At 31.3% G+C, this 25,214-nt stretch overlaps 2 protein-coding genes across 9 annotated transcripts; both read right to left on the bottom strand.

Moving 5' to 3' along the window:
• Window positions 1-11,411: 11,411 nt before the first annotated feature.
• Window positions 11,412-13,399, bottom strand: LOC104751702 (ethylene-responsive transcription factor RAP2-4). The gene has a single exon (XM_010473707.3). It carries the CDS (start codon window positions 12,749-12,751, stop codon window positions 11,687-11,689), a length of 1,065 nt encoding a protein of 354 aa, XP_010472009.1. The 5' UTR covers window positions 12,752-13,399; the 3' UTR covers window positions 11,412-11,686.
• A 7,518-nt stretch (window positions 13,400-20,917) lies between these two features.
• Window positions 20,918-24,628, bottom strand: LOC104751701 (putative WD repeat-containing protein C2A9.03). Of its 8 annotated transcripts, none has more exons than XM_087492309.1 (9): window positions 24,353-24,478; window positions 24,045-24,199; window positions 23,748-23,924; window positions 23,558-23,644; window positions 22,721-22,764; window positions 22,170-22,304; window positions 21,894-22,096; window positions 21,714-21,819; window positions 20,918-21,617 (listed from the first exon to the last, which is right to left on the bottom strand). In XM_087492309.1, exons 4-9 carry the CDS (start codon window positions 23,640-23,642, stop codon window positions 21,117-21,119), a joined length of 1,074 nt encoding a protein of 357 aa, XP_087348435.1. In that variant the 5' UTR covers window positions 23,643-23,644; window positions 23,748-23,924; window positions 24,045-24,199; window positions 24,353-24,478; the 3' UTR covers window positions 20,918-21,116. The 8 variants fall into 8 exon arrangements, with proteins under 8 accessions (XP_087348435.1, XP_087348437.1, XP_087348436.1 ...); XM_087492311.1 differs by having other exon boundaries at window positions 21,894-22,090; XM_087492310.1 differs by having other exon boundaries at window positions 24,045-24,202; window positions 24,353-24,442.
• Between the last annotated feature and the right edge of the window lie 586 nt (window positions 24,629-25,214).

Below are 25,214 nucleotides of genomic sequence, written 5' to 3'. Positions count from 1 at the left end.
TCCATCTGTGTTGAAAAAATTATGGACCGCAATATCTGAATTTCTTGATCTAAACAAATGCGTCTAATCATATTCATAATTGGTCTATATTTTTAATTACGTAGCATGAGATATGAGCTTTTGAGAGCACACGAAAGAAGACCCCTTTTTATTTAAGATATCAAAAATGTTGTTGTTTTTAAACATCCGAGCCACATTGCTTTTTTTAATTAGTGTTATTTCTATGTGGTTTTAATTCAATAATTGAGGGTATTAGTTTAGCTTACTAGTCAGCTAAAATTTAATGTGACGGTTGTATAATACGCGCAGACGTTAATCATGTGTAAAATGTGGTAATTATTTGTTGGGATGGTCGTTTCAATATGTTTGTTTAGTTATTCCAAGTTTTTTTTTTTGTTTTTTTTTTGAATATATGAACTCTTTACTCTTTTGATAGAAAATGATGGTAAGGAACGTAATGAAAGAAAAAAGGCGTGAAATGTTTTTAAAATATGTATCACTAACCAATTGAGTTTTGAAGGTTATTCGGAATTCTTAGATTACACATCAATGTATAAATAAATTCAGAAATTTAATCAAAAACCATATCTCTACATGATCGCCTATATTCGTAAGATCGGAAATCAAGAAAAGTTTTGATTTTACGGAAAAAGTATGTGTGCGTATGTAATACATAATTAGATGTGGTCTATCTCGATTTCTTTTAAAGGACATTACAACTCTTAAGTACTTTGGGACGTTGGGTTGTTCTTCAAACTAAAAAGAAAAAAAAAACTAATATATCGATGAAAGATTTCAGAGATCTCAAAAATACGAAATGATAGGGAAAAAGAAAGCAGAATATTTTTCTATAGAAGGATCAATGTATATATATAATCGTACATACATATCTTACATTCTTACTACATCTTTTGGAATGGATGAAAGGTACTTCGGATTCTTTAACATTGATCAGTCTATTAATATTTATGTTACAAATAAGTATTGAATGGCAACAATTCAATAAAAAGTTAGTAGAGCACTTGTATGAAAGTATAGTATACGCATGCATGTGTATTTTTATACGTATTAGTTCAATAAAGATGCGGTAATTAAATTTATATAGTTCGAGTAATGCGGCGATGGTTATAACTATGAGGCTATGACGAACTGAGTTATAAATATCGTTTGCCTGTCTAACTATCACATGCGTTATAATAACAACCAGCCATAGCACACAGATCCATTGGTACGGTTTACCGAACTAGCGGAAATGGGAACTCTTGTTTTTAGGCACTTTAATAGGAATCTTTAAGCAGCCCGCTTTTAATTAGACCTAAAGTAGACCTAATTAAAATCAGGAAAAGACAAAGAAATAGAGCGAAACGCCCACAGGAACAATCTATCTAATAGTTTGCGGTATTCAATCGAAACTAATAGCTATAAACTCTCTTTAGTTTTTGTAAATGAGAAAATCGTACATAAATCCTACGTGTATCACTTTTCTCTTTCATTGTTTTTTTCATTGCATGCACTTGTTTGTATTATACGTACGGCTTCACCCTTAACGTATATAATTAATTTATTATACCACTATTCCCGACGGTTTGTTGTCCTCCTTTTATAACTTCTCTAATTAAATTACGTCAAATTGGTATTTGAATACAATTTCATAGCTAAAGACGACCACATGGGTCAACATTCTTGACTTTCGTTACTTGAGAATCCACAAAGGGCACAAATTTAGAAATCCTTTAGATTTCTTGTTCCGTTGGGGACAACCACTTTGTATTTAGTAGTATTAAACTTTTAATTTTTGATTAAAAATAATTTTCATTGGCATATTCTATACATTCATTGTGTTTCAACTAACTTGTACTTATATAAAACACAGTCATAAACACATGAGTGGAAGTTTCTGATCATTTTCGTGCTGTTAATTAAGACATTGTGCGTTTGTGGTTTGCTTTACTTGTTTGCTTAATTATTTAGTATCTTTATATTTGGCGGCGGTTAGAGAAAAGCTAAAATAGGCATTGTTGGGTTCATGTACTAATCACCATAACCCAAAAGTTCATTGTAAATAGTTCCATATACCAAATTATATTCTCTGACACGATGAAACTTCGATCTATGTGTGTTCCCTTTCAATACATGATTAATTTTATGTATTAGGATTTTGATCCAAAATTGTATCTCAAATAACATTTTCTGAGAAATCCTCTCTTACGTTATCTTTTAAACTATCCTATTTATCTTGTACGTAACTCTTTTGTTAATGAATGATAACATCAGTTCGTTCAAAAAGAAAAACATCAAAGGTAAATACAAATGGTGATCCACTTTGAAAGTGAGAAATATATTTATTTTACACCATCACGGATCTTTTTACAATAAAAAATAATTTATAATTTACAAATTTTCTTTGTTTTATAGCTTTTTACAATAAAAAGAAGCAATGAAAAACAAACATAGAAAGATCAGGTCCTAAAGTATGTATATATTTATCGAACAATTAAGCAAGCGCTTTAAGTCGTTGGGCTCAAGATCAGGTCCAAAAGAATTTGCTTCACTCATACATAGTTCCTCCAGATTCTGTTTGTCTAAGGAAAAATAACACGTTTCAGAAACAATGTAAGGATGAACTAACGAATGAATATTGTCAATACGCTCCTAGATTACTTGTTAGCGTAAATAACGTACGACCTTTTAACCCTACAATGTAATGTTTTAAACCATGATTTTTTTGGGTGGAAATGAATCAATGTCTAGAATCTTATAACGAGGATACTAATTAATAAGGTTTACGTATATGGTTTGACAACTAATTATTACAGATTTTACACACGCATGTGAGTTTATCAAACATTTTCAAAACTTACGGTACTTTTCATCAGATATAAAACTAACATAAAAGAAGACTTAGGCTGCTAAGCCATTTGTTAAATAAATTAAATCTATAATTACTATTGATGTGTAGGTTGATTAGTTTATTTAGGAAATTTTATATTTTGATTAAAGGGTCCCCATTCCACAAAGAGACATTAGAATAACTTTCTTATTAAGGAAGACTTTTGTTTTTCAATAAAAATTTGTTCGCATGGTCCATGCACGGTGGGCCTTTCTCTTCTAGAACTCCCTAATTATATTCTTCTTTTATTATAAAGGACACTCTTTTTACTGCTATTTTTTTTTTCCTTTTCAATTTACTCTGTTTTTCTTGTTACTTTCTGTTTAACTTAATCAACACGGTAATTTAAAAAAAAAAGATTCCAAGAGTGTCAAAATAAATATGAAAATGACTTTTAATAGTAATTACATGCGGAGGACGAACAAGATTCGAAAAAACAGAGTACATATTGTTTCAGCTTAGCAGTAGGATATCGTTTTGATTTTATTTCTTACTGTCTTCTTTGTTTTTAGCGTAATGTTAAGATACCGTTTTGGCTCTTAGGGCATCCGCAATGGGGGAACACTTTAGGATGTTCTTAGAGTAAAAATATTATGAAAATAATCTAAGATCAGTAGTTAAGATCTTTTATTAAAAAGTTAATTATTGGGAGAACATGTTTAAGATCATAAGATTTAATAGTATAATATTCTTAAATATATTACATTTATAAAAACTGTAAAAATAACATTTAAATTGCAAACTTATAAAACTTGTACTAAAATTCAAAATACAATACCAAATTTTTATGAAACAAAAAATCATTAAAGATTAAAAAAAACAAACAAACATATTACTTAATTAAAACAAACAAACATTTTATTTAATTAATACATAGTTTAAATCAAATCCTCTTTTAATTTGTGAAAAATTGTTTGCAAAAAATTGTATCCAATCACAGCTTGCCACGTCAGCTTAGAACTGAGCCTAAATCAGTTCTACATCAAGAACTAGAAAACATGTTCTTATGCCACTATTCATTATATTTATGATTTTAATGGGCTAAGAACACACCAAGTGTTCTTCCATTGCGGATGGCCTTATGTCACCACGTAAAAATGCTGTGTCAGAAACTCATAGTGTCACGTGTCATTCAGTAGGATCGAGATTAACTTAGTACAGTATTATTTACTGCTTATTATTACTAAATTACTACTCCTTATAATCAGAGAACCAAAAGTCTGACAAAACCTTAAATAAAACTCGAAAGATATGAACGATATCAGTTTGTAAATTACTGTTTGCTCAGCCGAAGATATGTACGAACAAACGATATATTTTCCGATTTCTTCACCGTCATTCAGATTTTAGTAATTCATATTTTATTTATAATATATGCTTCCAGATGAGTGCTGAAAACAATACTAATGTAAATGGAAAAGATATAAGATATAAGATATCATGCGTAAATAAATTGAATACCGGGTGTTTATATCATGCGTTAATAATTTCGTAAGAATAAAAAAGAATAATAATTATTATTATAATGAAATAGTAAATTTCCTTAGCCAAAAAAATGATTTTAGTAAATTTGCCTAATTTTTTTAGTCTTAATTAGGAGAGATCTATAGACCCGAGCAATGCCTTTATTTTTCGACTTTTCACTAATAAATCCCAACTCAAGTTTATTCGAATCAGGAAAATTAGATTTAGAGAGTGACTTGTAGTAGTATAATATAGTAAATTCAGAGAATCAAAATCTTCGTTTGTTTAATCTGCGATTACCGCTGATTCTTGTTCTAGAAAAATTATACGAATATCATCGAAAATAGTTATGTTGTGAGTTGTGTAATCACATCAAAATACGTAATGCGATTGTAAGATTATTGCGGTTAGAATCCCGTATATATTAAAAAAAAAACATTCTTAAGAAAATGCTGTTATATCATCGCTAGAGAGCTCGAATTTATTGTTCTCATTTTTGTGGATATTTACACATAGTTGCTATTGAATAATTAAGGAATATTTTTTTCAATTAATTAAAAAAATCAAATATTTTATTTTAAAATATATTTTAATTATTTTTATAACAGATTTAATTATTATAACATAATTAGATCTAAAACATTTTTAAAACCCAAATTTATTCACATATTTAAATTTTTCAAAATAAAATTATCACAATAATCATTATAATAGGTATTGATTTATTAATACTATTGATATAATATTTCACGGGTGAAACATATTCTTACACAAAAAAAATAAACAAAATAGTGTGGATTGAAGAAAGAGCAGATTATATATCCCTTATATATTAAAAGAGAAACATTCTCAAGAAAATGCTGATGTGTCATCGCTAGAGAGCTCAAATTTATTGCTCTCATTTTTATGGATATTTACACATAATTGCTATTGAATGATTAAGGAATATTCTTTTCAATTAATTAAAAAAAATCAAACATTTTAATTTTAAAATAGATTTTAATTATTTTTATAACATATTTAATTATTATAACATATTAGATCTAAAACATTTTCAAAATCCAAATTTATTCATATATTTAAATTTTCCAAAATAAAATTATCACAATAATCATTATAATAGGCAAATGACTTTTTTAATACTATTGATATAATATTTTACGGGTGAAACATATTTTTACACAAAAAAATATACAAAAGAAATTTGTATAGATTGAAGAAAAAGCAAATTATATATTTAGTTGATATATAGTAGTTTGATCTAAATATAATCTAATAACATAAATTTATCCCGTACATAGTGCGGGTTGTTATCTAATTAAATATTAATGTAAATACATGCAATAGTGTTTTTTTGTTATTCTTTTTTTTTCTTCACAATAATTTGGTTTTATAAAACATGTGAATGTGTCTCCATCTCACAGCTCCTCAATTGTGCATACGTGGCTATCTATTATTTTCCCACTTGCATAAATATTTAGTTATTATTCTTTTTGTTAACTTTCAATTTATATTTTTGTTTCCTTTCCTGATAATCTGGTTCTTTTATCTGTTAACGTTACTTTATTTGTTTCTTTGTTAAATTAACCAGCTTCAAAACCAAACTAGATTATATTCCTACTAGCTCTGTTATACATACAAAATTCATAAAGTCTCAGATTTCAGTAAATTTACTGCTAGAGAATTGTTTTCATTAATTAAAAAAGGAAGATATATTTTTTCTAAATTATCTATAATAGTCACAATTTCAAATAATATATGTTTGTAAATTATTGTTTGGCTCATTCCCAATGCTAATTATAAAAAAAGGACAAAACAAAACTGAAGATTTGTTAGTCTCTTCGATGAAGCATAGGGCCACATTTCAACTGTCTTGCCCCATGAGCTAAAAGGAGCTTATTTCTTTAGTGTTCTTTCTTTCCAAATGTTATATATTCAATGTTAGTTTGATTGTTTTAAAATAATACTATACCATCATTGTTCTTTTTGCTAAGGTGCCATCAATAATATCATATACTGTTTTATTTGATATGAAGAATATTTAAACTCACTCGAACCAACAAAATAGAAATAGATTGAGTAGTTTTTACAGTCTATTTATGAAATGGGAAGCTTTCCTTTCCAAGATGTTCATACTGATTAAAAAAAAGTTTTACAAAATTATTTAAAGGAGTACAAATTAATGTATATGAAAATAATTTTGCAGTGAGTTGAATTACTTTTAAGTTTAGGAACTAAAATTATGTTCCATTAAAATAGGAATAAAATTTTATTCAGTTGATTTTCATATTTTTGGATCTAATATTTGAATTTTATTAAATTTGTTAGGCCAATTCCTTGTAAGGAGGGAAACCTTAAAAATTATTTATATGTTTTATGTATCCTAAAATACAAACGTTTAACTTAATTTTTTTTTAAATTTACAAGATATTATTATAAGAGGTCATTATCATATATATTTCTTATTTTGTGCACCATAAATCCAAACATTAAAAAACTTTAAAAGAAAAGCAGAACACTCAAACGTACTAGCTAGATTATATATTTTGATATCAACATTATAATATTTCTATATAGTAATTATAAATAAATAACGGGAAAAAAGTCGTGTATATTCCATACAAAAAGTACGCAATATCCTGAAAAAGAAAATTGATTATACTTTCAAGAATAGACAAACAACTTGTCAACATATATATGATCCTCAAACAACGTTGACGAAAAGATTATGCTTTACAACTTAACATAGTACTCAAGTACTCAACATACTGGTCTGTTGATCCAAACTAAGGCTCTGCAAGAGTTTAAGTAGGTTACAGAAAATTTCTGTAAAACATAACTACACAGTTCAGAAGAAAAACCTATAAAGTTTTTCAAAATAGGACCAGTTAATATTATGAACTATGAAGTATACCACGCTGATGAACACTGTTGAATTTCACTATTACCCCGTTTGAACGTATTTGTATGCCCCCAACTTCGACTTCACCATCATTCTCAATGTATAAACTAAAAAAATGTCTATTGAGTACTATTAGTGGTCTGCTATATTTGAAAAGATACTAAACCTTCAATATATTTATTTTAGGCAAAATTTATATATTACGTACTATTTTATTGTGGCATGCACATTAATTAGTAGTATTTCATTTGATGGAAGAAAATTAGGAAAACAAAGTAAAGTCATGTGAAGACACATGTAATTAGTTTGGTAGAAACTGATGAAAGATATACTTAACTATTTTGACAAAAGGAAAAAAAAAAGAAAAGGGGGATATACTTAACTATTAGAGTTAGGTCTGAATAGCGTTTCCAACTAATGACTTAAAACGACATGAAAACTTTTATTTTTTGTTTCAGTGAACCGAGTAACAGTGGTTGATAAAATCAATATTTTGCTTAATTAATAAGAAAAACATTAAGTAACAGAAAACAAATACTAAAAGTAGTTTAGCTTGTACAATACACTCCTGAATATAATATTAACACACTTAATTCTTGTTAATTGTAATATATATGTATATTAAAAAGTAATATAGATATGTATAAACATAATTCAAAAATGTCACCAATCAAAAAATAATTAGAATTTTGTTGAATTGTGATTGATTTACATTTATGAGTTACTTCATTTGTAAAATTGTTAAGGTGTATTATATTTATGTAACATGTTAGAAGTTTATATATATTCATAAAAATAAGATATCAGATATAACATATCTATATATGTCAACCACCAAATTGACCCTTAGCTAATGAGCTAGTCGGCTAGTTCAACACATACTAGAATATGAAACATATTTATCATATTATATATAAAGACAAACTTTTTATATATATCATGATAACAACAGAAACAACTTTGAGAAAGCAACAGCAACAAATTTTTTGTTTTCGTTTCCAACTCTGCTAATATAATAATTATATAGTATGTATGTGTACATATATATATTATAGATTAGAATTATATACTAGTTTCAAATTTGGAAGTTATTTAGAATTAAGTGTTAGCCGTTAGGAATCAGATCGAAATGTGAATCACACTTTCTTAACAATACTGAACAAACAAAAAACTATTCGGATAAATTGTTGTATTTCTGTTTTCTACTGAATATATTTTTTAGGTATATGATCACGTCCCCGAATCCCGATAATCTCTTCACGTTCCAACTATTATTTCCACTGCTGTGCTATAGATCCATACATTGTTTTGGAGGTGAATCGCAATAGGAAAGAGCATGTTACAAATCATATATCTTTGTTTTTGTAAAATGGAGGTTTTCAAGATTTGCCACGAACGGAACGTTTTTGCTTTGCTTATGTAAATGGGAATATTTGATCGGTGATTGTACTTTGAGTTCCTTTTGCGAGGAGGCAAAAGATAATATTATCTTACCAATAAATTATAATAAATTGTTGACAAATAAAATATACTAGTAATTAATTAGGATTATGTTAATAATCTTTAGAAATGCTCGATTGATAAGCTAGTTCCTAGTAGTGGATACATTTGTCCGTTTTACGGTACACACTAAGCTCTTTGTCATTTCCAACTAAGTTTTTGATCTTTAGTACCAAAGTCTCTCGATGTAACGTCAAAATCTTAAGCATTTACTTGAAATAAGTTACTTTATTTTAAAAAAGTCCACAAATTAGTGCATTCTATGGTTTAGTTTTGTTTATTCGGACTCTACTTTTCTATACTAATATAGGGTCTACTTTTCTATACTAATATAGGGTATGATTGGTAACGTAGCCAAAGTTGTACAGAAAAGTTGTAAACTGAAATTGTAAGCTGTTACGAAATAGTGCAAAATTGTACGTGAAAGCTGTACCAAAAAGCTGAGAGTAAAACTTTTAATAAAGTTTTTGGTAAAGTTTGTGTGATTGGTAAAAATTCAAAGTTGTACCACTTATAGTAGTTTGTTTAAGTTCACCAATCAATATCATACTTTTTTTCTTTTTTTTTTCTGAACAAAAACGTGGTGCCTATACTAATATACTTTTGAAATAGAACTAATAACATAACTTTCGACGAGTGCCTACAGTTTTTAATTAAGTTGTATAATTTTTGTACCAAACATAAATTATAAATATGAGGTGATAGTTCATCAAGGGACCTTTTTTTTACTCTTTCACATTAGATTGTGTGGAGTTCATCTGTTCTGTGTTTATGTTTTAGGATAAACGGAAAAAAAAAACATATTTTACTCTGACTTTGACTTTGACTTGGGAATACCCTACAAACAAGTGAAGAAGCGATGACTTGTGTGGATGCGACGCGAAATGGGCTAGCAATGATCCATCGAAGGACCGGACACAACTATAGCCCAATACTGCGAAGCCCATTAAACGTTATTAGATAGCAAAATGATTGTCTGATTTATTGTGGAATTTCGGTTTCAAATCTTTGGGGTTCAAAATGTTCACTCTTAACAATAAAATAATGTTTATACTTTATATCGTCAATATGGGCCTTTTAGGAAAGATTAGGTTCATTGGGCTGATTTGAAAGGAGCTCATAAATTTGAAAGTTTTGTAAGATTCTCTTATCAATTCTGAGGTTCTTGTTGTATTTATATTCAAGATTAATTTCAGGAACCGTAAAATTTGTAATAGTCAAACGTATTAGTATAAAAGTTGTCAACAAAAATACCTTTTTTTGGTTTTTTATTTTTTCAGCTTTTTCTCGTTCTTTTAAATCCTTATTTTCGGTAAGTTGGTTAAATCTACATTGAAACTGAAAACTATAAATTGAACAACGATATATTACTATAAAAGGGTACATCTACTCAGGCTGATAACTTTTACTATTCAACATCGCTACCACACGTCAACGAACAATAATGGTGCTAGCGAATTCAATGCAATGTCATAAAAATACAACAACATGGGTTGAAAAAAAATCCATGTGAAAGAGAAGAGAAATGGAGTGTGAACATAATCTTTTGGTGGGGGCTCTTTGTGGGTGTTGTGTGCCTTTCAAACTTTCCATCTTTATGCGCCTTCCTTTGCGTAATTTGGAATTCTCCTCTATTTGCTACTTATAATATACTTCTAGTACATATTAAAAAAATATAGATTCCTCTGTAAAAATATTTTGAAAGGTTACAAATTTACAATAATTTATGTATTTTCCGTTTTACTTATGTATAGGCGGAAAACCCATATCTACATTTTTTTTTTAAGTTATGTGTAGAAGATTCGATCAAATTGCTTCCGACTTTGCCATTTTCTACTTCACTATAGTACATCGAATTATTGGGGCTTTTTCTTCTGTAGATTCTTTTGACATCATTACAAAATCCAATACTTGTATTAAGTTTGAACATAAGTGAATCAATGATAAAGGAAGATGTTTCTCGAAAAGTTGCGGCTAGGCCGGCCAAATCTACCAACACGCCAAACTTTCACCATTTTGTGAATTATATAACGGCCAAGATATTTATATATATGTTTAGATAATGATTTCTTACAAAGTTGAGAATGATTTCTTACAAAATGTAAGTATATAACTACGAATTTGCGGAAAAAATTGACGTGTTAGCGAATGAGTTATATCATGTAAATGCGTTACAACATTCATAGATGCAACGAAACCGTTGTTCTGCCACCTGTTTTTATTATATGACTAGAACGTATTATGCATACTTGATTGTATGAAGTATGTTGCTATTTTGAATCACCATTTTGGACAGGCCATATGTATGAAATATATTTCAAGAATGCTAGCTAATATGAGCTGAAATTCTTTGTATCAATCCGACTACAACATGATTTATTTAGGGAGTTACGTAAATATGAAATCGACATTTGGATTTATCATGACTTTTAGAGACGATGGATTGACAGGTTACGAAAACGTTAAAATCTATGACTATATTCAAAGAGACGTGTTTCATTTGGATGGTAGTAAAAGGATTAATACGTTGAATACCAATTTAGGTGACGACTATTTGATTAGATTCGTTCACCAAACTGCAAATCTAATCTAATCTTTAAGTTTGATTATATGTTACAAACACATTTATGTAAATAAACAATCATAACAGAGAGATTACAAAAACTAAAAATAAAGTTCATTAAGATAAAAAGATTACACATGACAATGAAATCTGTGGCATGGTCGAGAGCCTGACAAAAAACCGCAAGCTCGACCGACACAGAGAGAGTCTAATACAACAGACCATAATAATAATACCGAAAAATATTAACAAATACGAAAACTTAAAACCCTAAACCATAATTAATTACTCCCTAATACAAAAGGGCCAGTCATGCAATTTCACAAAAACTCCATTGCAAGCGGCTGAAATTCCTATTTTGCCCCCACTAAGCTAGAATCGAATCCCAATCGATCTCGTACGACGGATACTTCTCCAACGAGAACGTCTCGTTCCACTGCGGCGGCTCCTCCGGGTCAGCGAACGTCAAGTCCGACAACGGCGAAGATCCCGCGGCGGACTCTTCAAACGGAGGAGATCCGGCGATCGAGGGAGACTTCTCCTCGGATTTGACCTTCTCCGACGACAGATCCGGCGACGAAACCACCTTCCCAGTCTTCACGGATGAACCACGTTTCTTCGATGATGACTTCGTCGTCGATTTGTCCTGCTTCTGAGTCTCCGCCATGCTTTTACAAATGGCTTCAAGCTTAGCGTCGACTGAGGAGTGAAGAGGTTTGTACTCACCGAAATCGCCTCCGATGTGAGATCCGTTGTGACGTAGGTTAGGGAAGTTAAGCCGGGCGAAATCGCCGCGCAGCTTATACGCAGCCTTATCATAGGCCAACGCAGCTTCCTCCGCCGTGTCAAAGGTCCCAAGCCAAAGACGAGTACGATTCCTCGGAAGACGGATCTCAGCCACCCATTTACCCCAGTGACGTTGCCTCACACCTCTGTAAAGCTTCGTCGGCTTAGGAGGAAGAACACCTGAACCGTAAGCGAAACAAGATCCGGCGACTCCGGATTGCTTCATCATCAACGGCTTCGGGCTGAGGAGGTTGGAGAAAGAGTTGCTGTTGTTGGTGGTGTGATGCGGCGGAGGAAGAGGATGATGGATCTGAGACTGGATCTGGTGGATTTGAGAAGAAGAGAGGTTGTTGAGTCCGATTAGTGATGATGACCCGGTTTGTTGAAGAAGATCCGACCCGTATGAAAAAGGTTGGGTCAGGAATGAACAGTCATCGTGAACCGGGTAATAACCGGGGAAAGGAGGGAGAGAAAACGCAGACGCAGACGCTGCGGGATGAAGAAACGCAGAAGAAGAAGAAGTAGGTGAATCGTCGGAAACGCTTTTGATAAAAGGTACAAGCGCGTCCATGAGTTCACCACCGCCACCACCAAACGAATCTTGAAACGTTCTGCTACTACTGTACAAATTCATAGCAGCTGCCATTTCTGGAGATAGGTTTTTATAGATAAAAATAAAAATTCGAAGTCGAAAAAATGAAACCTGAATCTTATCAAAAGTAAAGAAACAGGGGATTTTTCCGAAGAAGAAAAAATAAAAATGGATCTAAAAGGTTTGAAATAAGCAACCTTCGTGTAGATCCTAAAAGAGGGAATTATAAAAAAAAAAATTCAACCCTCGAAGAACTAAAAATCTAAAAAGGTAAAAAATCAGAAGAAATAAGAAAAAAAGATCGCGTTCTGAAAAAACCTGCCTTTTAAATCGAAACAAAGAAAAAAACACAGTTTCATAAGCTTTGATTTTTGTAAAGACAGGTGATTCACAGAAACGGATCAATGAAGAGGGAACACACAGAATAAAGGGGAACTTGAAAAAAATGTAAAAATTCAGGATCAAGATGAGAATGAACAATTTGCTGTTATCTACCAATTTTTTTTTCTTGGGGGAGGGACGCTCAATATTTTTTGTGTGTGTAGTGAATTTACTCTCTCTCAAACCTCACCGATGAACTAACCTCAGCAGCTTGAGCTCTTGTTTATATAGTGGGTGTCTTCTTCTCACACTATTTTCTCTTTTTTCTTCCCTATTTTCCCTTTCTTTTTTTTTTTCATTTTCTTACAACGATATTTTCCATTTTTAAGCAATTTTTATTTTCCTCCACCTTTATATTTTGAAAATACCTATGAGAGAGAGAGAGGGGGGAGAGAATCTAAAAATTGATGCTGTAAACGGTAAAAATATCAGAAAAATATAAAATATATACATGGTAAAAGATAACGGTAAAAAAGTAAGATTGATTTTTGTTAATTATTTTTTTCTGTTTCAAAATATATAGCATCTTAATTTAAAAGAACAAATTATATAAATTTTTAATCAGTCTATCAAAAAATCTTATCGTATAAAGTTTCTTATTAAAGCTCTAATGAGTTAAAAAAAAAAGTCTAAATAACTATAAAATAGTATAATATCTTAAAATTTTATTACATGAAAAGAAAACTTATCATCTCAATTCTTTAATATCTTACTCTTCGAATTTTTTTTTTACTATTTCTTTTATTTATTAATTAAAATACTAAAATATAATTTTGGTGTCACATAATATAACATTATGTTTGTCGTATAATTATGTCAAAAACTAATACTATCGAAAATTCGAAATGAAGAAAACAATTAATTTGGTAATCTATTTAAAAATTCTTTTATGAATATTTTAAAGAAGAAATATTATTTTTCATATGCGAACAAATATTTCATTTTTATCAATCTCTGACTCTGAGGTAAACTGTAGTTTGTCTAACCTGAGAGCGGGTGGGAAAAATGACATGCAACGAATGATTTTATGACACGTGTTCATACACAGTGAACCGCTCAGCAGGTGTAATAATTCAAAACACGTGTCTTCGTATTTATTTGTGTTTTGTGGAGTAAATAGTCCTACCTGATTTTGTTGACCGATCTGGTTTCGTGTTCACACGTCCACATTTTACAGACCAATTTTGCTAATTATATTTGTTCGTTAGTTATTGCTTCCTATTATTACTGGACCTAATTATGGCTCTGGCCCTAATTATATCTCTCATTGGTAATCATGTTCAAACGGTTAGAAAATTAGGAGTAGTTGTAGAGAATGCAGTTAATAAAACAGCCGTTAAAGATAATAGATACTTTCTTTGTCTGCATCGTAAAGATTAATGTTTAAAAGATTTTAAACATTTTTACAAAACAATAATTATTAAGTTTAAATATATTTTTTCTTTGATTAAAAATATATTATTTAATTTTAAATCAATAACAATTCAAAATTTTAAATATTTTCAATTATTATTTTTTAAAGTTTACAAAACAACAATTTTTGTGGGACAAAAAAATATCTCAAAACATCAATCTTTATGAGATAGAGGGAGTAGAAGATATGATGTGGTTAAAGATAGCGGCTGAGTATTTATGATTGGTAACATTGTAGTGGTTGAATAGTTATATATTATTATAGTTAGTACAAAATTAAATTAGTTTAGTTGAAAAATAAAAAAATAGAATAATAAAATATTATTTAATTCATAATATAAAATATAATTAGTTAAATAAAAAATGTTATAATGCTAAATAATGTATGCTTATAATTTATACATTATAGCAATTTGTAAGAAGCACATATATAAGATAAAGAGAGAAATTTTTTGTTAATGTTTCTTCTTAATAATATTTTTTTATTAAATAAAAAGGTTAAAAAATTCCTGAAAAGTATGAGTAATATCAGATTATATTCAATATTTTTTTTTATTTTGTCAGATAATAAGAATCCAACGCCAAAAACAACAAACCAAAATGCAAAAATATAAGCTGCGTAATTTTTAAACCTCACCAAATGTTAGTTTCATCGACTGACTTAAGTTGGTGTTTGCAACCATCAAAAATAAGGTTTAACTATCTTTTCCAACGAAGATCTCTAACCAAAATGTCCAACTACTATCTCTAAACGATTTGTTAATTGATCATTATAGGGGCAGTTCGTTTGCCAACTACCTTAATTAGTGATACCAATGAGAGCTTATATTTTGTTCACACGTCCTCTCTAGTCTCTTCTCTTCTGTTGGTATTATTGGACATTGGTTACAATTAACCCCAAAAAGTCAAAATTTATTTTTCACATCATTACTTTAGATTTGTTAACTGAGACTTTGTTTTTCTAAATTAAAAAGTGTATTGTGAATACAATTATTTGAGTTTTTTAGAGAAACTAATGTATCATAGATTCATATATAGTTGCATGAATTTATCAACTTGTATATAGCTTGTTTAAATTTCTCACATGTTTTTAGTTTCGAACAAAGATTAAATTTCGTCCCTAGAAAATATCTACCTTTTATCTCCACAGCTCCACTAAGAAAGAAATAAAATAGAAAATGGTGAGGAGGAAGTAGGTGACCCATCCATTAATAAGAATATCATCACTACTGTTTTGGAAGCATCCCTGTGCCACTCACTTTCTCATTCTCATTCTTATCTCTTATCTTTCGTTATTACTATTTTTATTTGTTTCCTTTGTATAACACCACTACTCCCCAAAGTAATTAGAATTGAGATGATTTTAAGACAAACTTATTCACCCAGGAAATAAATTATTGATTAAGGAAATAAATTCTGTATATCAGTTAATTTTATAATTATTAATTCTAAACATTATATTATAGTTTTAAATTATAACATCTAAACCCAAATTACTCTTTTTATAAACCCAAATTAAAATACAGTTTTCTTTAATTGTAAAATCTAAACTCCAACCGAAATATAACATATAATTTCGTTTAATTGCAAAATCTGAACTCTAACCACTCTTTTTTAAACCCAAGCCGACATATAATTTTATTTAATTGTAAAATTTAAACTCTAAACTCTAACCACTATTTTGTAAACCCAAACAGACATATAATTTTATTTAATTGTAAAAATTAAACCCTAACCACCCAAACCGACATATGATTTCGTTTAATTGTAAAATCTAAACTACTTGTTATTATTTTATAAACCTGAACCAACATAATTTCCTTGATAAAAAATATACAGCATTGGTTTCCTTAACTTGTTTTGTCTTTTAATTTTAGTTTTGATTTATTTTATAAATATAACATGATATATCAGTTTATTGTGTTTTGATTGATTAATTAAGAGGAGGTGAATGAGAATAGTTTACCCCTAGGAATAAAATCCAATAATTTTTCTTTATATCTCTTGCAAGTAGTTCTTAGTCTTATGAATTAATGATATCACAAGTTTATTCATATTAAGGAGAAAAAAGTAGTATTATTCTTCGATCGTAAAACTAACCATAACCTTATTATTAACGTAAACATTAACCGATAAAGATGCGAATTTTCACTTGGTCGTATGTACGTACAATAATAATCTACCATTAACATGTAATCACTAAGAATTTTCTACGGAATTAGCCAAACGAATGTTGTTCAAAATTCAACTATCGACGCTATATAAGAAATAATATCTTGAATTAAGAAAAATATCTATAAGACGCCCATAGTGATGTTGATATACATCACCATTAGGATTATTTAATATATAAAGTTGTTGTTTAGTCGCGCAAGTATTAATCATGACAATTTATAATGGGTCGTTTAGACTTTAGTCGACATAATTTGTTACAAAAATTAATAGAACTCTCTAGACGTTATCAGATATGGATTGGCGGAGAACTCCACCATTATCATTACCATATTATATCACATCTCTATTATATATAAACACCCTATTTTTTAGCTAAAGTCCGAACCTTTCGCCATCTTATCTAGTTGTGTATTTTATTCTTAGCCGCATTCACCTTAAATTGGATTATTGTAATTACTAAAGCTTTAGTTTAAATACAAATTCCCGACAAAATAAAGTTCTAACGAGAACTTAATGAGACGAAGATGCAAAATCGATTATCATGTTGTATGAATAAGCATCACGAAGACAAGTCATTAGAATGAGAAGCAAAATGAAGTACCACTTTTTCCATATACAGTGTTTAATTTACCGTAAATAACAAATTTTAACTTTATTAGGACGAAAAAAAAAAAAAAAACTTTCTCAGTCCATAAGAAATGAACCATGTTATCTAAAAAACCAACAACAATCGTTTTTCTTTTTTTCCCCTCATCGACCAACAACAATCTAAATAACAACAAGAGATGAGTAAAGAAAAATAAAATAAAAGAACCGATAGGTAAGACGTCTAGTTTAGTTTGTTGTATCTAGTTGCTTCATTACGATCACACATGCTTATTTAAAACACAACCCTTAGAAAACTTAATTACAACTTGGTAAGCATAATGAAGTACCACTACTTGTACGTGAAAAAAACGAGAAGCGTCTAGAGTTCTTCAAAATAGATTAAAATGTAAAAAGTGGTTTTTGTTTGTATATATAAAAAAAAAGTCAGAAGATGAGCATGGAGGACGCAAGGCGAAGTAAGGGATACATGTGGGAAGCAGGTGGTCATTGAACACGTAAGCCGTTCGCGGTGACGGCGGAAGAAACTTCGAGTTTCACAGTGCACTAAAATAGCGGCGGATCTACGCGAGTACGAAAAAGCCAAGTGTTAAGATTTGCTTTTATTATAAAACTTAAATAACAATGAGCATAAAATGTGAAGCAACCCGCATTGAAAAAAAATATGGAAGCACCATTTTTTAAGGTTGCTTAGGAAAATAGTCTAATCGGCCAGTTACTCATGATTGTCAAAAATCGTATTTTTATTCATTTTTTTCCGAAGAATGAGTAATAATATGTTAACATATTATGGATGCAATATACTAATTAAATTATCAATCATTTGCAAACGATTAAACGTGTAATACATAAAGTCAAAGTACGTAAACAGACTGTACACGTATACATAAAGATTGAGAAATTTTGGATCTGAATGGTAACCGTGATCAGAGCGGAAAATTCATCTGCAGATCAGACCGTTCTGTTTTAAACATATACAATGAATCGCTGCAATCCAACTCTATTTATAAGCAAAAACGGTCTGCAGTTTTATTTCTAGATCTTTTGGATCACACTATTACGAACTATATTTAATGAATAGTAAATAAAAATCGGTTTAATTCACAGACGGCTTTGTCTGCTTTAACCACTACAACTATTCATATCCTTTCTTTTTTGACTTATTGTTTGGTATATTTGACTTCTCATATATCGGAAGCGTCTTTTATTGAACTCACGAAAAAAAAAATTGAAAAAGTTTTGTACACAAGGATAGATATTCCTTGGTTATACTATACACAAAAAATTCACATTGAATAATACGAGAACTATGAGGACTAATTAGCGGAGCATGTCATGAGGAAAATGAATATGTCAACTGCATGATGAACCCTCTAATCTAGCTGTATTTTTTAAAATCACAGCTTCTTATCTCTCTTTTTTTTTTCATCCATCTTAAACAAATATTTCCATCCTTTTTTTAACTGCAACATTTTCCACATATATAATCTGCATTTTTTTCAAGAACTCTTAACATTTTGTTTGTTTAAATTGATAATTGTTATTGGCCAAAATACGGATGATAAAATTGGACTACTCATAAGCCTTAAACTATCTGTATTGTTATTTTTTTGTCATATTATTTGTATTTGACATCTTGTTACTTAGAATATTTGAGAAGATTATATCCTCTCTTGAATACAAACAATGTTCCCACGTTCGCATCAACACTAAACCTACCCAAATAGCGAAAAGATGCAATGTACTCCAAACACTTTTTTATAGGGGTCCAAAAGGATTTAACATTTTACGATACATCAGAATCAACGCGAAAAAAAAAGAAGAAAGAAGACGAAGCAATTTAGCAAAAAAATATTTGTAAGTAAAATATGCAATGGTTTCTACAGTCTACATAAATAGTCAGATTATGTAAATTCATTATAGTCAACAAAGTCATATACAGAAAAGAAACTTCTAAAACAAAAGATAATAATATTAAAATAATAAAAAGATGGTAACCAATAAGATGAATGGCATGGATCGCGCGTGTCCGTCTCATCGTTTCGTTACTTTGAAAAGCCTTTTTTTTTCTTTTCAACGCTCTCAACGCGGTTTCCATCACAAACGTTGCCGTTTCTAACTTTCTTAAACCAATCCAACGACCCGTTTACTTTTCCGCCACGTGTTTGTAATCAATGGCCCAGATTGAACTGTCATCTAAACTAAACTAGCTGTGTATGTCTGTGGTCACCATGAACTGTAACCAACCTCACTCCACTTACGTCTCTCTTTTGAGTTTTGAATGTATATCTCATTTTCATCACGTAAAACAAATTACAAATCAACACTCCTTTTTTATAAATACAAGTTCTGTTCAATTCGCATTTTATTAAAAATTGTTGATAAATAATATGGGATGCAAATAGAAATATAGATACTATTTTGCACACATAAAAAAAAAAAAGAGATGATGTTGTCGTTTTCAGAGCAGTTGGATGTCGTTTTATGAGGAAGATGAATGAATGGCGCATGTGACCCTTTTAGGTGAATTGTCTCTGTCACATTTTTTGTTCAAATGACCCTTTTGGTTTTATCGTTTTCGCGTGATATCGTGATTAACGTGACATATGGTCCAATTTCTACAATATTTTTTTTATATAAGCTATTAGTACAAGTTTTTATAAAAAAAATATATATCAATGGAGATCCAAAAACTAGTACAAAAAAATTGGTTTCTATTACAACTGTCTTTTCAGTATAGCACATAGTTCCCAAGTTGGATTGTAACACCACTATTTTCGATGACAAATATCAAAAGATTTGTTGTCTCTTATTAGATGTTAGAATGCAATTTAAAATATGTGACACGTTTAAAAGAAAAAGGTTTATTGTAAAGATAGAGAATCCAATTTACTCTTTATTTTTCTGGAATAAGAAGAAAGGTTAGGTGTTATATAATTGAAGAATGTTTCGTAAAGCTAAAAACATTAGATTTAGTGTGGCTCACACACATATGACACATCCTTAATTGTTTTATTCGTCTGAGGAAAAAAAAAACTCGACCATCAAATCACCTAATCATCTTTATGCCTACTCTTTTGTAGTATTAGATGCTGCTATGATACCATTTCAATCTCAAGTTCTCATATATCAATCGTTGTATCACAGCATATTTAATCAATCAACTACCTTAAAAATGTAAGCTAATATTTGTTTAAGAGCCCAACAACATTATAAATCGCAAAATTCGAATACTCAGTTGAAAACCAGCCGAACGTAGCTTGATCAGCTACTATATGTTGAAGAACATCTTTCCACCCATAGTCGAAAACGAAATTTTCTTCTATATACCGTCTGATTAACGAGTTGGGCTACTTCAACTATTTGAAGCCTACAAAACTAGCTGTTGTTTTTTGTCCCCCATCGACCAAATCACATTCTGCAACCTTCAGTTTCTTTTATAAATAAAGCCTTGGTGCTGTGTCTCTTTTGGTCCTTCGATTTGATCAATTTTTAACGGCCCATAAAACAAATTGTTATGAAGCGATGTTAAAATTGGAGACCCAGTTTAGTTTTTAGGTTTTTTATTCGGAACCGGGTGTCCGGCGGACACGTAAGCATGTTGCCCATACCAAGCTCATCAGCCGGCCCCTAGTAAAAAAATTATGACTTTAACATAGACCAAATATATACGTATGATGAAAAATTCCAAAAACCACATTAACATGACAAAGGGGAAGTCAGACAAAAACAAAGACTTAAACCCCTCCCAAAGACCAACTACTAGATAATTAAAAACCATAATAGTCTCACTGACACTCGTATATGTACAATACATATTTTGCATCTAACGATGGGCGTCCGATCAAAATATGGAATCAACATACGAGTGGTTTCGCTTTCTGTTGAACTCCAACAAGCTGCCGTACGTACGATCAGCCACCCCCACGAACAACGCTTCCGTGTCTGGACTAAACGAGATTCCCGCGATTTCTCCAAACAGATCAATCTCTTGACAATGACTATAACCAGCTTCCGTGTCAAACAAGTGTACAAAGTCTGCTGGCTCAACCATGGCTAAGAACCGTCCATCAGACGTGAACCTCACGGCTCTGATTGCTCCCATGTTTCCTTTCAGCACTTTGAGTGATTGAGACAGGTTCCTTACGTCCCATAGCCTACAGGTTGTGTCTTGGTTACCAGTGGCTAGGATCTGACCGTTTGGGTGCCATGCTGACGAAAACGAGTAGTCCAGATGGCCTTCCAGTCCGTGAATCACTTTTCCAGATCCGGCATCGGCTAGTAAACACTCTGGACTGTCCCCTAGAACAGCTACTAGCTTGCCGTCCGGACTGGTGGAGATGTTCTACAGACAGAGACGCACCAAAAACATAAGTAGTAGCACTTTTGAGACTAGAGCAGATAACATCAGCCGAGTCTGAAGAGAAGGAGATGCGCTTACATTTACAGACCAATCAAAAGTGAAACTGTTGAGGAAGGTGAAGCTTGTGGCATCAAACTGCCGGATGGTACAGTCATTGTTCGCAGCCATAACCCTTAACGAGCCACTACATGGAATAAGGAAACAAGAATTAGATGAGTTCTTTTCTAAAACCAATGTATACTTTGTTTTAGTAATTACTTGGGAGTGTAGTATATGTCAACGGAATTGGTGATGTCGTTTTCAGCTGATGCTAATTTTGTGCAGAACGCAACCTCAGGTTCGTTGACTCTCTTACAGATAAGCTCCCCTTGAAACCCTCCAGCAACTATCAAATCGTCTTTAACAGACATGGTACTTATCTGGACTCTTGATACAGACTGCGACAACGATCCAGTCTGATTCTACAGATTGAAATTACCAAAATGTTAATATAGAGTTGAATTCTGAGGTTTAAGAACAAGTAAGGTTGCTCACCGTTGCAGGAACAATGGGCTTGGCCACATTAAGTACTTCTTTGCCCCTTTGCAGCAAAGACGACCAATGCATGAGAGAGTAGTTATTCATGAAAAACACATCGTGCTTTGATGTTGCCCATACCAAGTTCCTCAGCTGTAAATATTAGACAATCGAGATTAGGATTCTCACATAAGACACAACTGGTCATCTTAGACAAAAAAAGAAAGAAAGAAACATGCAAGTTCTCACACAAAACACAAACCAAGAAGGAAACAAAACAGCCGTTTCAGTATCAAATATGAAACTTCAAAAGAATCAAAACTAATATCTATAATGTCTCAAATTTTAGGATTAATGGTTTTGCCAGGGGGAAAAAGATAAAAGAAGACCAAAATTAGAAGGATGAATAATAAGCACAAGGGCATTGGTATCACGAAAAATGCAGATCACATTGAAGCACTCATAAAAATGCAGAAATATGTAAGCTCTAACAAAATGATTCCCTGCAAGAAAGAAGGATGACAAAGTTAGAGAGTCCTTGTAGATGAACAAAACATTTCCTATCATACCATATTAACAAAGGTTTCCTTATGGCGCCAGCTGCTCTCCCAACCTGTTTAAGAAAGGTTAAGGCATGTAGTAACTGTTTCTCAAATGCAGCAGAGTTAGGGACAAGTCTTTCTATATAGTTCCCGATGGTCTAACAATGGACATTGAGCAACATATAGTGCAAGGGATTCTTAATACACTCTGTCACTATAATTTTATAGGCGTATGAAGCTCTATGAAAAATGTTAAAAAATTGCCTCGAACAGTTAGAGTTAGATTTATCAACTCTGCCTGGACCATCCTAGACACATATCATGACACTTTTTTTGAATAAGTTAGATAGAACCTTACACAATATTATTGTACCTGAGTTAATATCGAATCTAAACTATTATATTTCGAGAGGTAATTAGGAACGAGCAGGTTTAAATTTAAGCACCCTTGAAGATATTTATCTGCAAAAGAAAAGGACTTGGTGTGAATCAACAACACCCCAGCTGCAGAGCTGAGGGTGGGAACAATGAACATTAAGAAAAGAGGAAGAGGTGTCGAAAATTCTAAGATCAAACACAATTAACCAACAGAATAAACACTGACAACAAATACACATGCTATTCATCTTCAAAATAAGTTTTGAATTGTCATCTTCATACTATCACTTGGGTGTGAAATAATTGTGAGACTGAAGAAAGCAGCATGGAACAAGAAGTCTCTAATCTCTCATATAGCAGTAGCTGACTCGATTAATAATAAACACAGGAGCTGAAAGCAACAGAGTGAATTGTAAAAGACTCTAGACATCAAGAAACAGAGTATGCCACACATTGCAAAACATAGTAAAAAGCAAATATCTTTACCTGAAAATGTGCAATAGTGGACTTGACAAGCCTTGTGTTGAACTGAAAGCCATAAAAGTTTTTCCCTTTCTCTACTTGCAAGCATTCCTGTCAGATATAAAATAATACCAATGATCATGAACATGAACGAACATAAAAAACTCAAAAAAATTCAGAAATCTTTCAATATAAATATAGTTACAGAACAAACCTTATGAAGGTGTTGTCGTGATCGATGGAGGCTCTCAAAGTTTTTATATTGTAGCAGTCTGTTCTCACGGTATCTATCTCTAGTGTAATTCAGCCTCTCCCATGGAATCCCTTGAATATCTTTTCCATTCCTAGCTTCTAACGCTGACGTATCATTGCTCAGCTTATTACTCTGCGTCTAACAAAAATAACATAACACTACAGTTTACCTGTTAATTAATTCATCACATCCAACAAAAAAAATCACCAGCCTTTGTTTAAAACAGAGCTGCAGAATAAACATAGTATATATCATTACCAGCTCGAAATCGGAGTCCATGTAATCAGAATCCGAATCAGAATCACTCGTGACAACTACCTCTCCAAAGGGTGGTTCATCATCATCGAAATCAGCGTGAAAACCATCAACGAGGTACTCGAGATCAGAGTTGTCGAAAATATCCATCTTTAAACCTGCTGAAATCGATCATCAAACACAATAAAATATATATATATATATATATATATATATATATTAAAAAACGGCCATAAACAGCTAACGAAATCGCATAATCGAACAGAAAGAGGGAAACAAAAACATTTGTGTTGTTGTTCAAAAGTTGTAACCTGTTGTTGAGAGAATTGGTGAAGGAAGGAGAGAAGAGCAAAGCTTTTTGTGTGGGTGGTTTAAGCAAAAGAAACGGTGGGGATGGAGTTAAAAGGGACCTTAAGCTCTACTTATATATAACCAACGGTGGAAGGAATTGAGACCGGTTAATATAAATACGACAAGGTTTCCGTGGGTCCGGTTAACTAGAGCCTGTAATTAAAAAAAAATAAACAAACCTTAATAGTATTTGATATATATATTTTTTAGTGACTGATGTCAACATATTAAAAGCCAAATTGTTGTTTGTTTTTTTCTTTACTATATACCATCTGAATTAAATGTATATGTCCCAGACGTCGGGTTGAGAGAGTTGAGAGGCGGGACACCTTTAACCTAACAAAATATCTGAATTTTCTACTAGTGAGAAAATAATGGGAAATGAGACAAGAGTCAGACAATTTTAATGAACACGAAAATATTAGGGGGATGAAGAGGACTTCAGCCTAAAGACCACGAGGAAATATTCAAACAAAATTGTAATAAAATATGCTCTTCTTTGTTGTTAATGTCACACACACTCTTTGGAACGTGGCTATCATAGTCTACCGACATCTCACAAGTCACAACAGTCTCCTTAATGGGTAATTTCCTCGGTTCATAAAATACACTTCTTTGTTTTAGTCCTCAAGCGGCTACGTAGTACGTACGACGAGCTTATTATAATGTCGTCACGAGGAGGACTGATGATACGTTTACCAGGCCTGCCACGTGTCTTCATAATTTTTGCAAGGGCTTAGCTTCCTCCACGTGTCACTAAACTTTGAGTTTTTGATTCTCTATCAGAAACTACCCACAAAAAAACATATGAAATTTTTTAAA

Source organism: Camelina sativa, chromosome 16 (assembly GCF_030686135.1).
Source record: "Camelina sativa cultivar CO46 ecotype springtype chromosome 16, ASM3068613v1".
Lineage (NCBI taxonomy): Eukaryota > Viridiplantae > Streptophyta > Magnoliopsida > Brassicales > Brassicaceae > Camelina > Camelina sativa.
Note: the sequence above shows the minus strand (reverse complement) of the source record. Positions and strands in the feature narration are given on the sequence as shown.

Coding starts and splice junctions, on each gene's coding strand:
- LOC104751702 (XM_010473707.3), bottom strand. CDS start 12,751: ATGGCAGCTGCTATGAATTTGTACAGTAGTAGCAGAACGTTTCAAGAT.
- LOC104751701 (XM_010473704.2), bottom strand. CDS start 24,191: ATGGATATTTTCGACAACTCTGATCTCGAGTACCTCGTTGATGGTTTT. Junction 23,925..24,044: donor TGGACTCCGATTTCGAGCTG/GTAATGATATAT, acceptor TATTTTTGTTAG/ACGCAGAGTAATAAGCTGAG. Junction 23,645..23,747: donor CACGACAACACCTTCATAAG/GTTTGTTCTGTA, acceptor TATATCTGACAG/GAATGCTTGCAAGTAGAGAA.